Source organism: Salvelinus alpinus, chromosome 23, assembly GCF_045679555.1.
Source record: "Salvelinus alpinus chromosome 23, SLU_Salpinus.1, whole genome shotgun sequence".
NCBI classification, from domain to species: domain Eukaryota; kingdom Metazoa; phylum Chordata; class Actinopteri; order Salmoniformes; family Salmonidae; genus Salvelinus; species Salvelinus alpinus.
In genome coordinates this window covers 9831056-9845539 of record NC_092108.1, presented here as the reverse complement: position 1 = coordinate 9845539, position 14484 = coordinate 9831056, and the positions used below count along the sequence as shown (strand labels likewise).

Here is a 14484-nt window from a genome sequence, read left to right as displayed (position 1 = left end):
ACATGAGGACCACCACAGGACAGGAAGACCCAGAGTTACCTCTGCTGCAGAGGATAAGTTCATTAGAGTTACCAGCCTCAGAAATTGCAGCCCAAATAAATGCTTAGTTCAAGTTAGACACATCTCAAATTGCTTCAAAGAAACCACTACTAAAGGACACTAAGAGGAAGAGACTTGCTTGGCCAAGAATCACGAGTAATGTACATTAGACCGGTGGAAATCTGTCCTTTTAGTCGGAGTCCAAATTGGAGATTTTTGGTTCCAACCGCCCTGTCTTTGTGAGATGCAGAGTAGGTGAATGGATGATCTCTATATGTGTGGTTCCCACTGTGACGCATGGAGGTGTGGGGGTGCTTTGCTGGTGACACTGTCAGTGATTTAGAATTCAAAACGCACCCTTAACCAGCATTCTGCAGCAATACGCCATCCCATCTGGTTTGCGCTTAGTGGGACTATCATTTGTTTTTCAACAGGACAATGACCCAAAACACACTATTTGACCAAGGAGAGGGATTGAGTGCTGCATCAGATGACCTTGCGTCCACAATCACCTGACCTCAAACCAATTGAGATGGTTTGGGATGAGTTGGACCACAGTGTGAAGGAAAGCAGCCAACAAGTGTTCAGCATATTTTATTTTTATTTTATTTCACCTTTATTTAACCAGGTAGGCAAGTTGAGAACAAGTTCTCATTTACAATTGTGGGAACTCCTTCAAGACTGTTGGTAAAACATTCCTCATGAAGCTGGTTGAGAAAATGCCAAGAGCGTGCAACGCTGTCCATCAAGGCAAAGGGTGGCTACTTTGAAGAATCTAAAATATATTTAGATTTGTTTAACACTTTTTGGGTTACTACATACATGATTTCATATGTGTTATTTCATACTTTTGATGTCTTCACTATTATTTTACAATGTAGAAAATAGTACAAATAAAGAAAAACTCTTGAATGAGTAGGTGTGTCCAAACTTTTGACTGGTCCTGTAAATATTACCTCAGTTACCTAGACTAACCCGTACCCCTGCACATTGACTTGGTATAGGTACCCCTTGTATACAGCCCCGTTATTGTGTTACTATTTTCCCTAGAGTAGCACATTTTTCTTACCTTTTAAAAACTAAGCATTTAGCATCTGTTGTTTTCGGCGCATGTGACAAACAAAATTAGATTTGATTTGAGCTTTGATCATTACACACACACACACACACATTAATGGATGTAGGAAAATATACATCATGTGCTTGGTTCTTGTTGCCATAACACAGCTCCAACGCTATCAGTCGAAGGACTAGCATCGTGTATTAGAGACGCCACCTGTCGGAGGACAATATGGCCCAGTCCTAGATGTCCTCTAGCCTGGTCCCAGATCTGTTTAGTGCTCTTTCCAACTACATTGCTGTCATTGTACAGCCATGTTTGGCATGACAATTCCATTTGGAGCAAAAACAGACTGGCACCCAGGCTAGTCCTCTTCCTCATCTATGAAAGGGATGTCCAGTTCTGAGAAGTTCCTGCTCCTGGTCTTGTTGTAGGCTGGGGGTTCTATCCATCTAGCCTGGTCATGGCCTGTGGCTGTAGTAGTTCTCTGGGCCAGGTCAGGTGGCTTAGGAGGGCACTCCTTCCTCTGGCTCCTCCACAACAGGTTCACTCTGCCTGGTGGAGAAAGTCTGGATTATTAAGAGGCGTTGGCTAAACCACATACTGATCTGGGACCAGCAGGCTAGTTAAAACAGGGCCTGGTAGAGACACTCTGAATAAATCTAATAGCAGCTGGTCCCAGATCTGTAGGTGCTGGGAATGACAATGAGAATCAGAGGAGTGGCCTCCCGGGTGGCGCAGTGGTCTAGAGCACTGCATCGCAGTGCTATGCTGCGCCACCAGAGTCTGGGTTCGCGCCCAGGCTCTGTCGCAGCCGGCCGCGACCGGGAGGTCCGTGGGGCGACGCACAATTGGCTTAGCGTCGTCCGGGTTAGGGAGGGTTTGGCCGGTAGGGATATCCTTGTCTCATCGCGCTCCAGCGACTCCTGTGGCGGGCCGGGCGCAGTGCGCGCTAACCGAGGGGGCGGGTGCACGGTGTTTCCTCCGACACATTGGTGCGGCTGGCTTCCGGGTTGGAGGCGCGTTGTGTTAAGAAGCAGTGCGGCTAGGTTGGGTTGTGCTTCGGAGGACGCATGACTTTCGACCTTCGTCTCTCCCGAGCCCGTACGGGAGTTGTAGCGATGAGACAAGATAGTAATTACTAGCGATTGGATACCACGAAAAATTGGGGAGAAAAGGGGATAAAAATTAAAAAAAAAAAAAAGAGAATCAGAGGAGTTAATATAATATTAGACATTTAGGTGGTCCCGGGAATCAAATCCACTATACTGGCTCTTGCAAGCACCATGCTCTACCAACTGAGCTACACGAAGCGCATACAGATCGGGTACCAGGCTCGTACAACAGGCTGATACAGTCGGCATGCTCCTGATAATAATGAAAAAAGGTTCTTCAGTCAGAAATGAACAAAGACACCAAGAAATACCATAGTTACTGTTACCTGGTTACACAAAACCCAGAAATACCATAGTTACTGTTACCTGGTTACGCAAAACCCAGAAATAACATAGTTACTGTTACCTGGTTACACAAAACCCAGAAATACCATAGTTACTGTTACCTGGTTACACAAAACCCAGAAATACCATAGTTACTGTTACCTGGTTACACAAAACCCAGAAATAACATAGTTACTGTTACCTGGTTACGCAAAAAACACAGAAATACCAAAGTTACTGGTAAGGCTGTCAGTAAATCATTCGCCTGGTTACACAAAACCCGCACTAAATGTATGCAGACTGCATGCATGACCCACTTTAACAGGGAATACACCACTTGTTTCTTCCCATCTCTCCCGTAATATAGCCAGGAGTTGGCTAGGAGGAGATCGGTAAAAATACCTCAAATGCTGTATGTCAACCAATGTCCCAGTAAAAGAAAAACAATACTTTATTATACAAGAATCTAGAATCTCATAGTAGCACCATCACAACATACTTATTAGGTTATTGTTTTCATAAGTCATTTCTAAGTTTCTACCTGGGCTGTAAAATAAAGTGTAGGCTGTAACAGTGGGCTGTAAAATAAAGCGTAGGCTGTTACAGTGGGCTGTAAAATAAAGTGTAGGCTGTAACAGTGGGCTGTAAAATAAAGTGTAGGCTGTTACAGTGGGCTGTAAAATAAAGTGTAGGCTGTAACAGTGGGCTGTAAAATAAAACGTAGGCTGTTACAGTGGGCTGTAGAATAAAGTGTAGTCTGTTACAGTGGGCTGTAAAATAAAACGTAGGCTGTAACAGTGGGCTGTAAAATAAAGTGTAGGCTGTAACAGTGGGCTGTAGAATAAAGTGTAGTCTGTAACAGTGGGCTGTAAAATAAAACGTAGGCTGTTACAGTGGGCTGTAAAATAAAACGTAGGCTGTAACAGTGGGCTGTAAAATAAAGTGTAGGCTGTTACAGTGGGCTGTAAAATAAAACGTAGGCTGTAACAGTGGGCTGTAAAATAAAGTGTAGGCTGTTACAGTGGGCTGTAAAATAAAGTGTAGGCTGTTACAGTGGGCTGTAAAATAAAGTGTAGGCTGTTACAGTGGGCTGTAAAATAAAACGTAGGCTGTTACAGTGGGCTGTAAAATAAAGTGTAGGCTGTAACAGTGGGCTGTAAAATAAAGCATAGGCTGTTACAGTGGGCTGTAAAATAAAGCGTAGGCTGTAGAATAAAGTGTAGGGTGTAAAATAAAGTGTAGTCTGTTACAGTGGGCTGTAAAATAAAGCGTAGGCTGTTACAGTGGGCTGTAAAATAAAGTGTAGGCTGTAAAATAAAGTGTAGACTGTAAAATAAAGCATAGGCTGTAAAATAAAGTGTAGGCTGTAAAATAAAGTGTAGGCTGTTACAGTGGGCTGTAAAATAAAGCATAGGCTGTAAAATAAAGCATAGGCTGTAAAATAAAGTGTAGGGTGTAAAATAAAGTGTAGTCTGTTACAGTGGGCTGTAAAATAAAGCGTAGGCTGTTACAGTGGGCTGTAAAATAAAGTGTAGGCTGTAAAATAAAGTGTAGGCTGTAAAATAAAGCATAGGCTGTAAAATAAAGTGTAGGCTGTAAAATAAAGTGTAGGCTGTTACAGTGGGCTGTAAAATAAAGCGTAGGCTGTTACAGTGGGCTGTAAAATAAAGTGTAGGCTGTAAAATAAAGTGTAGGCTGTAACAGTGGGCTGTAAAATAAAGTGTAGGCTGTTACAGTGGGCTGTAAAATAAAGTGTAGGCTGTTACAGTGGGCTGTAAAATAAAGTGTAGGCTGTAACAGTGGGCTGTAAAATAAAGTGTAGGCTGTAACAGTGGGCTGTAAAATAAAGTGTAGGCTGTTACAGTGGGCTGTAAAATAAAGTGTAGGCTGTAACAGTGGGCTGTAAAATAAAGTGTAGGCTGTAAAATAAAGTGTAGGCTGTTACAGTGGGCTGTAAAATAAAGTGTAGGCTGTTACAGTGGGCTGTAAAATAAAGTGTAGGCTGTTACAGTGGGCTGTAAAATAAAGTGTAGGCTGTAACAGTGGGCTGTAAAATAAAGTGTAGGCTGTAACAGTGGGCTGTAAAATAAAGTGTAGGCTGTTACAGTTGGCTGTAAAATAAAGTGTAGGCTGTAACAGTGGGCTGTAAAATAAAATGTAGGCTGTAACAGTGGGCTGTAAAATAAAGCGTAGGCTGTAAAATAAAGTGTAGGCTGTTACAGTGGGCTGTAAAATAAAGTGTAGGCTGTTACAGTGGGCTGTAAAATAAAGTGTATGCTGTTACAGTGGGCTGTAAAATAAAGTGTAGGCTGTTACAGTGGGCTGTAAAATAAAGTGTAGGCTGTTACAGTGGGCTGTAAAATAAAGTGTAGGCTGTTACAGTGGGCTGTAAAATAAAATGTAGGCTGTTACAGTGGGCTGTAAAATAAAGTGTAGGCTGTAACAGTGGGCTGTAAAATAAAGTGTAGGCTGTAACAGTGGGCTGTAAAATAAAGTGTAGGCTGTTACAGTGGGCTGTAAAATAAAGTGTAGGCTGTTACAGTGGGCTGTAAAATAAAGTGTAGGCTGTTACAGTGGGCTGTAAAATAAAGTGTAGGCTGTAACAGTGGGCTGTAAAATAAAGTGTAGGCTGTTACAGTGGGCTGTAAAATAAAGTGTAGGCTGTTACAGTGGGCTGTAAAATAAAGTGTAGGCTGTTACAGTGGGCTGTAAAATAAAGTGTAGGCTGCAACAGTGGGCTGTAAAATAAAGTGTAGGCTGTAACAGTGGGCTGTAAAATAAAGTGTAGGCTGTTACAGTGGGCTGTAAAATAAAGTGTAGGCTGTTACAGTGGGCTGTAAAATAAAGTGTAGGCTGTTACAGTGGGCTGTAGAATAAAGTGTAGGCTGTTACAGTGGGCTGTAAAATAAAGTGTAGGCTGTTACAGTGGGCTGTAGAATAAAGTGTAGGCTGTAACAGTGGGCTGTAAAATAAAGTGTAGGCTGTTACAGTGGGCTGTAAAATAAAGTGTAGGCTGTAACAGTGGGTTGTAAAATAAAGTGTAGGCTGTTACAGTGGGCTGTAAAATAAAGTGTAGTCTGTAAAATAAAGCGTAGGCTGTAACAGTGGGCTGTAAAATAAAGTGTAGGCTGTAACAGTGGGCTGTAAAATAAAGAATAGGCTGTAAAATAAAGCCTTACCGAAAACAAACAGTTGAAAAGAGTTGAATTGCAAGAAGGCAGAGGATGGTGTAGGCCTACCTGTCACGTTCCTGACCTGTTTTCTGTTGTTTTGTATGTGTGTGATGGTCAGGGCGTGAGTTTTGGGTGGGCATTCTATGTTGTGTGTTTCTATGTTGGTTTAGGGTTGCCTGGTATGGCTCTTAATTAGAGGCAGGTGTTTTGCGTTCCTCTAATTAAGAGTCATATTTAGGTAGGTTGTTTCACTGTGTTCGTTGTGGGTGGTTGTTACCTGTCTCTGTGTTTGTGTTCTGCACCAGATAGGTCTGTATCGGTTTTGCACGTTTGTTATTTTGTAAGTTGTTTGTAGTGTTCACTTGTTCTTATAATTAAACATGTTGAGCACTGGCTACGCTGCATTTTGGTCCTCCGATCCTTCTCTCCTCTCCTCGTCCGAGGAGGAGGAAGAACTAGACAATCGTTACAGAACCACCCACCAAACCAGGACCAAGCAGCGTAGCAACGGGGAGCAGCAGCGGCCCAGTACACAGGACTACTGGACACAGGAGGAATGGTCTTGGGAGATCATGGACGGAAAAGGACCCTGGGGAAGGGTTGGAGAGAATCGCCGCTCTCGGGAGGTGAAGGAGGCAGCCACAGCCCAGGAGCGGTGGATTGAGGAGGCAGCACGTAAGAGAGGCTGGAAGCCCGAGAGGCTCACCCAAAAATTTCTTGGGGGGGGGGGGCTAAAGGGGAGTGTGGTGAAGCCGGGTTGGATACCTGAGCCAACTCCCCGGGCTTGCCGTGGAGTGAGAGAGCGTCGTACTGGTCAGACACCGTGTTATGCGGTAAAGCGCACGGTGTCCCCAGTACGCGTGCTTAGCCCAGTGCGGGCTATTCCACCTTGCCGCACTGGGAGGGCTAGGTTGGGCATCGAGCCGAGTGCCATGAAGCCGGCCCAACGTATCTGGTCTCCAGTACGTCTCCTCGGGCCGGCGTACATGGCACCAGCCTTACAGGTGGTGTCCCCGGTTCGCCTGCATAGCCCAGTGCGGGCTATTCCACCTCGCCGCACTGGCAGGGCTACGGGGACCATTCTACCTTGTAAGGTTGGGGAGGCTCGGTGCTCAAGAGCACGTGTCCTCCTTCACGGTCCGGTATATCCGGCGCCACCTTCCCACCCCAGCTCAGTACCACCAGTGCCTACACCACGCACCAGGCTTCCAGTGCATCTCCAGAGCCCTGTTCCTCCTCCACGCACTCTCCCTATGGTGCGTGTCTCCAGCCCAGTGCCTCCAGTTCCGGCACCACGCACCAAGCCTCCTGTGCGTCTCCAGAGCCCTGTACGCACTGTTCCTTCTCCCCGCACTCGCCCTGAGGTGCGTGCCCTCAGCCCGGTACCTCCAGTTCCGGTACCACGCACCAGGCCTAGAGTGCGCCACGAGAGTCCAGTGTGCCCTGTTGTTGTTCCCCGCACTAGCCTGAAGGTGCGTGTCCTTAGCCCGGTACCTCCAGTTCCGGTACCACGCACCAGGCCTACAGTGCGTCTCAGCCGGCCAGAGTCTGCCGTCTGCCCAGCGGCGCCTGAACTGCCCGTCTGCCCAGCGGTGCCTGAACTGCCCGTCTGCCCAGCGGCGCCTGAACTGCCCGTCTGCCCAGCGGCGCCTGAACTGCCCGTCTGCCCAGCGGCGTCTGAACTGCCCGTCTGCCCTACGCCGTCTGAACTGTCCGTCTGCCATGAGCCTGCAAAGCCGCCCGTCTGCCATGAGCCTGCAAAGCCGCCCGTCTGCCATGAGCCTACAGAGCCGTCCGCCAGACAGGAGCCGCTAGAGCCGTCCGCCAGACAGGAGCCGCTAGAGCCGTCCGCCAGACAGGAGCCGCTAGAGCCGTCCGCCAGACAGGAGCCTCTAGAGCCTTCCGCCAGACCGGATCAGCCAGAGCCTTCCGCCAGACCGGATCAGCCAGAGCCTTCCGCCAGACCGGATCAGCCAGAGCCTTCCGCCAGACCGGATCAGCCAGAGCCTTCCGCCAGACCGGATCAGCCAGAGCCTTCCGCCAGACCGGATCAGCCAGAGCCTTCCGCCAGACCGGATCAGCCAGAGCCTTCCGCCAGACCGGATCAGCCAGAGCCTTCCGCCAGACCGGATCAGCCAGAGCCTTCCGCCAGACCGGATCAGCCAGAGCCTTCCGTCAGCCCGGATCAGCCAGAGCCTTCCGTCAGCCCGGACCTGCCAGAGTCCCTCAGCCCGGACCTGCCAGAGTCCCTCAGCCCGGACCTGCCAGAGTCCCTCAGCCCGGACCTGCCAGAGTCCCTCAGCCCGGACCTGCCAGAGTTCCTCAGCCCGGACCTGCCAGAGTTCCTCAGCCAGGACCTGCCAGAGTTCCTCAGCCAGGACCTGCCAGAGTTCCTCAGCCAGGACCTGCCAGAGTTCCTCAGCCAGGACCTGCCGCCCCTTATCCCGGTGCTGCCCCTTATCCCGGTGCTGCCCCTTATCCCGGTGCTGCCCCTTATCCCGGTGCTGCCCCTTATCCCGGTGCTGCCCCTTATCCCGGTGCTGCCCCTTCATTTAGGTGGTTTTAGTTGGAGGGTGGTCATTGGGAGGGGGATACAGAAGCGGGGAGTGACTATGGTGGTGTGGGGACAGCGTCCGGAGCCTGAGCCACCACCGTGGTCAGATGCCCACCCAGACCCTCCCCTGGACTTTGTGCTGGTGCGCCCGGCGTTCGCACCTTGAGGGGGGGGTTCTGTCACGTTCCTGACCTGTTTTCTGTTGTTTTGTATGTGTGTGATGGTCAGGGCGTGAGTTTTGGGTGGGCATTCTATGTTGTGTGTTTCTATGTTGGTTTAGGGTTGCCTGGTATGGCTCTTAATTAGAGGCAGGTGTTTTGCGTTCCTCTAATTAAGAGTCATATTTAGGTAGGTTGTTTCACTGTGTTCGTTGTGGGTGGTTGTTACCTGTCTCTGTGTTTGTGTTCTGCACCAGATAGGTCTGTATCGGTTTTGCACGTTTGTTATTTTGTAAGTTGTTTGTAGTGTTCACTTGTTCTTATAATTAAACATGTTGAGCACTGGCTACGCTGCATTTTGGTCCTCCGATCCTTCTCTCCTCTCCTCGTCCGAGGAGGAGGAAGAACTAGACAATCGTTACACTACCCAACCTCTCTACTGACCTTCTCAGTCTCTATGCTCCCTACTATCCTCTAACGGGGGTGGACAATTCCAGTCCTCGTGGGCCTGATTGGTGTCACAGTTTTGCCCCAGCTAACACACCTGACTCCAATAATCAACTAATCATGATCTTCAGTTTAGAATGCAATGTGATTAATCAGCTGTATTTTCTAGGGATGGAGAATAAGTGGGACACCAATCAGGCCCCAGAGGACTGGAGTTGCCCACCCCTGCATCTAGCACGATGGTGTAGGCCTACCATACCCCTCTACTGACCTTCTGAGTCCAGGCTCTCTGAGCTGATTGATGACTCAGAGTCCAGATTGTCGTTGTCGGAGTTCTCCTGCTCCAGCTCTGGCAACCTGCATGCCAGCTCCTCCCTGAAAAACACATACACGCACCCTTCCAGGAATGGTTTGACAAACACTGAGCTGAGCTGTATGGTATCTGGTGCCAGCTATAACATACTTACTATAACAGTCATATATTTCACAGAGTCCAGCACGTTACAAACACATTAACACCATGAAATATACAGAACTAAACAGCTTCTACAGTACCAACTAAGACAGTGTTTCTCTTTAACAGTTATATGTGTTGTTCTAGGGTCGAGACGACATGTTGCCCCCGACAACAGAGAACGAGAGGAGTCTCCATCTCTTCACTCACTTCTCCTGCTTGATGGATTTGATCCTTTCGATGAGGGTCCTCTCTGATTCCATGTCTATATCCAACAGGTCAAGGTTGTCCATGTGAGGGGCGTCCGGCTCCGATGAAGGTTTCTCTGAGATCTGTAGATATACAGTAGAGATGAGTCAATACACCAGAGACAGGAAGACAAACCGCTTTAGGGAACCTGGCATTCCCAAAGTGAAATTCTCAGTGGGAATGATGGAACTTCCCACAGTGATCCATATCCGTATTCACAGATATTCTCAGTATATCAAGTTTATATTCACAGTAGAGCATTAAAGGGTAATCAGAATAGATACGTGTATGTGGACACCCTTTCAAAAGTATGTGGACACCCTTTCAAATTAGTGGTTTTGGCTATTTCAGCCACACCCGTTGCTGACAGGCGTGTAAAATCGAACACACAGCCATAAAATCTCATTAGAAAAACATTGGCAATAGAATGGCCTTACTGAAGAGCTTAGTGACATTCAACGTGGCACCGTCATAGGATGCCACCTTTCCAACAAGTCAGTTCGTCAAATTTCTGCTCTGCTAGAGCTTCCCCGGTCAACTGTAAGTGATGTTATTGTGAAGTGAAAACGTTTAGAAGCAACAACGGCTCAGCTGCAAAGTGGTAGGCCACACAAGCTCACAGAACAGGACCACTGGGTGCTCACTACCGAGTTCCATTTGCCTCTGGAAGCAACGTCAACACAATAACTGTTCGTCGCAAGCTTCCCGAAATAGGCCTCCATGGCCGAGCAGCCGCACACAAGCCTAAGATCATCATGCGTAATGCCAAACATCGGCTGGAGGGGTGTAAAGCTTGCCGCCATTGGACTCTGGAGCAGTGGAAACGCGTTCTCTGGAGTGATGAATCACGCTTCACCATCTGGCAGTGCGACGGACGAATCTGGGTTTGGCGGATGCCAGGAGGACGCTACCTGCCCCAATGCATAGTGCCAACTGTAAAGTTTGGTGGAGGAGGAATAATGGTCTGGGGCTGTTTTTAATGGTTCGTACTAGTCCCCTTAGTTCTAGTGAAGGGAAATCTTAACGCTACAGCATACAATAACATTCTAGACGACTCTGTGCTTCCAACTTTGTGACAACAGTATGGAGTAGGGTGTGAGCACACTGTCCTTACAGTGTTCTGTCTCTTGAGTTTGAGCTGGTTGACGGCCAGGGCCTCAGCGTATTCCAGCTCGGTGATATCCTGCATCTTCTCAGTGTACCGTCTGAACTGTTCCGAGATCAGGATCTCCACACACCTGGGGGAGAGAGGAAACGTCAGGGGTTAGGGCTTCTTACAACCAAAATAAATCCCAGAATGCTTACTAAGGACTGACTCCATCCTACCTTGAGATATACTGTATGTACACACATGTAACCCTAAACTAGGAAGTAGCATATACTGTATTCCACTGTGCAAGTCTCTTTTTAAGGTTTGCTGAACATATGTTTTGTGATATCTAATACCTGCTCAAAGACATTGGATGTGCGTATGTAAACTTTTGCTATATAGACTCACGTGGTTGTCTTGGAGACGTCCTTCAAGACTAGGAAGGGGTCAGTGGTGTCTTGGGATCGCAGGATGCAGGGGGCAAACACTATGGCCAGGGAGTTTGCTGACATCCTGTTGTGTTCTTCCTCCTTTGCCACTCTGGAGGAAGTAAAAAAAAACCTCCATCAAGATCTGACACAGCACGTCTATTATCGTCCTAATACACAACATGGTTATAAATGACCTGTGGCATAACCAGGGCCCGGAGTTTTCCCTGGCCAGGTCACGTGCTTAGGGAAAACTCAGGGACCTAAGTTCAAGCCTAGCGGGAAAGCCTTTGTACGATAGATGGTGATTTACAAACTTCAGTCAACATGAATACACATATGTGTAAAAGAGTGAAAAACAGAACGGGGGGTATATAACCTACCTGACCAGATGAAAGGGGGGTATATAATAACCTACCTGACCAGGTGAAAGGGGGGTATATAATAACCTACCTGACCAGATGAAAGGGGGGTATATAATAACCTACCTGACCAGGTGAAAGGGGGGTATATAATAACCTACCTGACCAGATGAAAGGGGGTTAAATAATAATCCTGACCAGATGAAAGGGGGTTATATAATAACCTACCTGACCAGATGAAAGGGGGGTATATAACCTACCTGACCAGATGAAAGGGGGGTATATAATAACCTACCTGACCAGATTAAAGGGGGGTATATAATAACCTACTTGACCAGATTAAAGGGGGGTATATAATAACCTACCTGACCAGATGAAAGGGGGGTATATAATAACCTACCTGACCAGATGAAAGGGGGTTATATAATAACCTACCTGACCAGATGAAAGGGGGTTATATAATAACCTACCTGACCAGATGAAAGGGTGGTACAACCTACCTGACCAGATGAAAGGGGGTATATAATAACCTACCTGACCAGATGAAAGGGGGGTATATAACCTACCTGACCAGATGAAAGGGGGTTATATAATAACCTACCTGACCAGATGAAAGGGGGGTATATAATAACCTACCTGACCAGATGAAAGGGGGGTATATAATAACCTACCTGACCAGATGAAAGGGGGGTATATAACCTGCCTGACCACATTAAAGGGGGGTATATAACCTACCTGACCAGATGAAAGGGGGTATATAATAACCTACCTGACCAGATGAAAGGGGGGTATATAATAACCTACCTGACCAGATGAAAGGGGGGTATATAATAACCTACCTGACCAGATGAAAGGGGGTTATATAATAACCTACCTGACCAGATGAAAGTTTTTTTTAAATGTTTTATTTAACTAGGAAAGTCAATTAAGAACAAATTCTTATTTACAATGACGGCCTATCGGGGAAAAGTTGGTTAACTGCCTTGTTCAGTGGCAGAACGACATATTTTTACCTTGTCAGCTCTGGGACTTGATCCAGCAACCTTTCGGTTACTGACCCAACGCTCTAACCACTAGACTACCTGCCGCCCCAAACCTACCTGACCAGGTGAAAGGTGGGTATAACCTACCTGACCAGGTGAAAGAGGGGTATATAATAACCTACCTGACCAGATGAAAGGGGGTTATATAATAACCTACCTGACCAGATGAAAGGGGGGTATATAATAACCTACCTGACCAGATGAAAGGGTGGTACAACCTACCTGACCAGATTAAAGGGGGGTATATAATAACCTACCTGACCAGATGAAAGTGGGGTATATAATAACCTACCTGACCAGATGAAAGGGGGGTATATAATAACCTACCTGACCAGATGAAAGTGGGGTATATAATAACCTACCTGACCAGATGAAAGGGGGGTATATAATAACCTACCTGACCAGATGAAAGGGGGTTATATAATAACCTACCTGACCAGATGAAAGGGGGTTATATAATAACCTACCTGACCAGATGAAAGGGTGGTACAACCTACCTGACCAGATGAAAGGGGGTATATAATAACCTACCTGACCAGATGAAAGGGGGGTATATAACCTACCTGACCAGATGAAAGGGGGTTATATAATAACCTACCTGACCAGATGAAAGGGGGGTATATAATAACCTACCTGACCAGATGAAAGGGGGGTATATAATAACCTACCTGACCAGATGAAAGGGGGGTATATAACCTGCCTGACCACATTAAAGGGGGGTATATAACCTACCTGACCAGATGAAAGGGGGTATATAATAACCTACCTGACCAGATGAAAGGGGGGTATATAATAACCTACCTGACCAGATGAAAGGGGGGTATATAATAACCTACCTGACCAGATGAAAGGGGGTTATATAATAACCTACCTGACCAGATGAAAGTTTTTTTTAAATGTTTTATTTAACTAGGAAAGTCAATTAAGAACAAATTCTTATTTACAATGACGGCCTATCGGGGAAAAGTTGGTTAACTGCCTTGTTCAGTGGCAGAACGACATATTTTTACCTTGTCAGCTCTGGGACTTGATCCAGCAACCTTTCGGTTACTGACCCAACGCTCTAACCACTAGACTACCTGCCGCCCCAAACCTACCTGACCAGGTGAAAGGTGGGTATAACCTACCTGACCAGGTGAAAGAGGGGTATAACCTACGGTATAACCTACCTGACCAGGTGAAAGAGGGGTATAACCTACCTGATCAGGTGAAAGGTGGATATAACCTACCTGACCAGGTGAAAGAGGGGTATAACCTACCTGACCAGGTGAAAGCGGGGTATAACCTACCTGACCAGGTGAAAGAGGGGTATAACCTACCTGACCAGGTGAAAGAGGGGTATAACCTACCTGACTAGGTGAAAGCGGGGTATAACCTACCTGACCAGGTGAAAGAGGGGTATAACCTACCTGACCAGGTGAAAGAGGGGTATAACCTACCTGACCAGGTGAAAGCGAGGTATAAACTACCTGACCAAGTGAAAGCGGGGTATAATCTACCTGACCAGGTGAAAGCGGGGTTTAACCTACCTGACCAGGTGAAAGAGGGGTATAACCTACCTGACCAGGTGAAAGAGGGGTATACCCTACCTGACCAGGTGAAAGCGGGGTATAACCTATCTGACCAGGTGAAAGCGGGGTATAACCTACCTGACCAGGTGAAAGCGGGGTATAACCTACCTGACCAGGTGAAAGAGGGGTATAACCTACCTGACCAGGTGAAAGAGGGGTATACCCTACCTGACCAGGTGAAAGCGGGGTATAACCTACCTGACCAGGTGAAAGAGGGGTATAACCTATCTGACCAGGTGAAAGCGGGGTATAACCTACCTGACCAGGTGAAAGAGGGGTATAACCTACCTGACCAGGATAAAGAGGGGTATAACCTACCTGACCCGGTGAAAGCGGGGTATAACCTACCTGACCAGGTGAAAGCGGGATTTAACCTACCTGACCAGGTGAAAGTGGGGTTTAACCTACCTGACCAGG

At 47.2% G+C, this 14484-nt stretch overlaps 1 protein-coding gene across 5 annotated transcripts in view; it reads right to left on the bottom strand.

The window, feature by feature from the left end:
- Positions 1 to 617: 617 nt before the first annotated feature.
- The window catches only part of LOC139550190 (unconventional myosin-IXb-like), a 97544-nt gene continuing 83677 nt past the window's right edge, over positions 618 to 14484 (bottom strand). For 4 of the 5 annotated variants that reach the window (XM_071360890.1, XM_071360891.1, XM_071360892.1 and 1 more), the window contains 5 exons: positions 11072 to 11203; positions 10688 to 10811; positions 9535 to 9656; positions 9142 to 9245; positions 618 to 1654 (listed from right to left, as the gene is read on the bottom strand). In XM_071360890.1, coding sequence (XP_071216991.1) covers positions 1464 to 1654; positions 9142 to 9245; positions 9535 to 9656; positions 10688 to 10811; positions 11072 to 11203 — 673 coding nt within the window. In that variant the 3' untranslated portion in view covers positions 618 to 1463. The remainder of the gene's footprint in view (positions 1655 to 9141; positions 9246 to 9534; positions 9657 to 10687; positions 10812 to 11071; positions 11204 to 14484) is intronic. The other variant, XM_071360895.1, reaches the window with a different exon arrangement.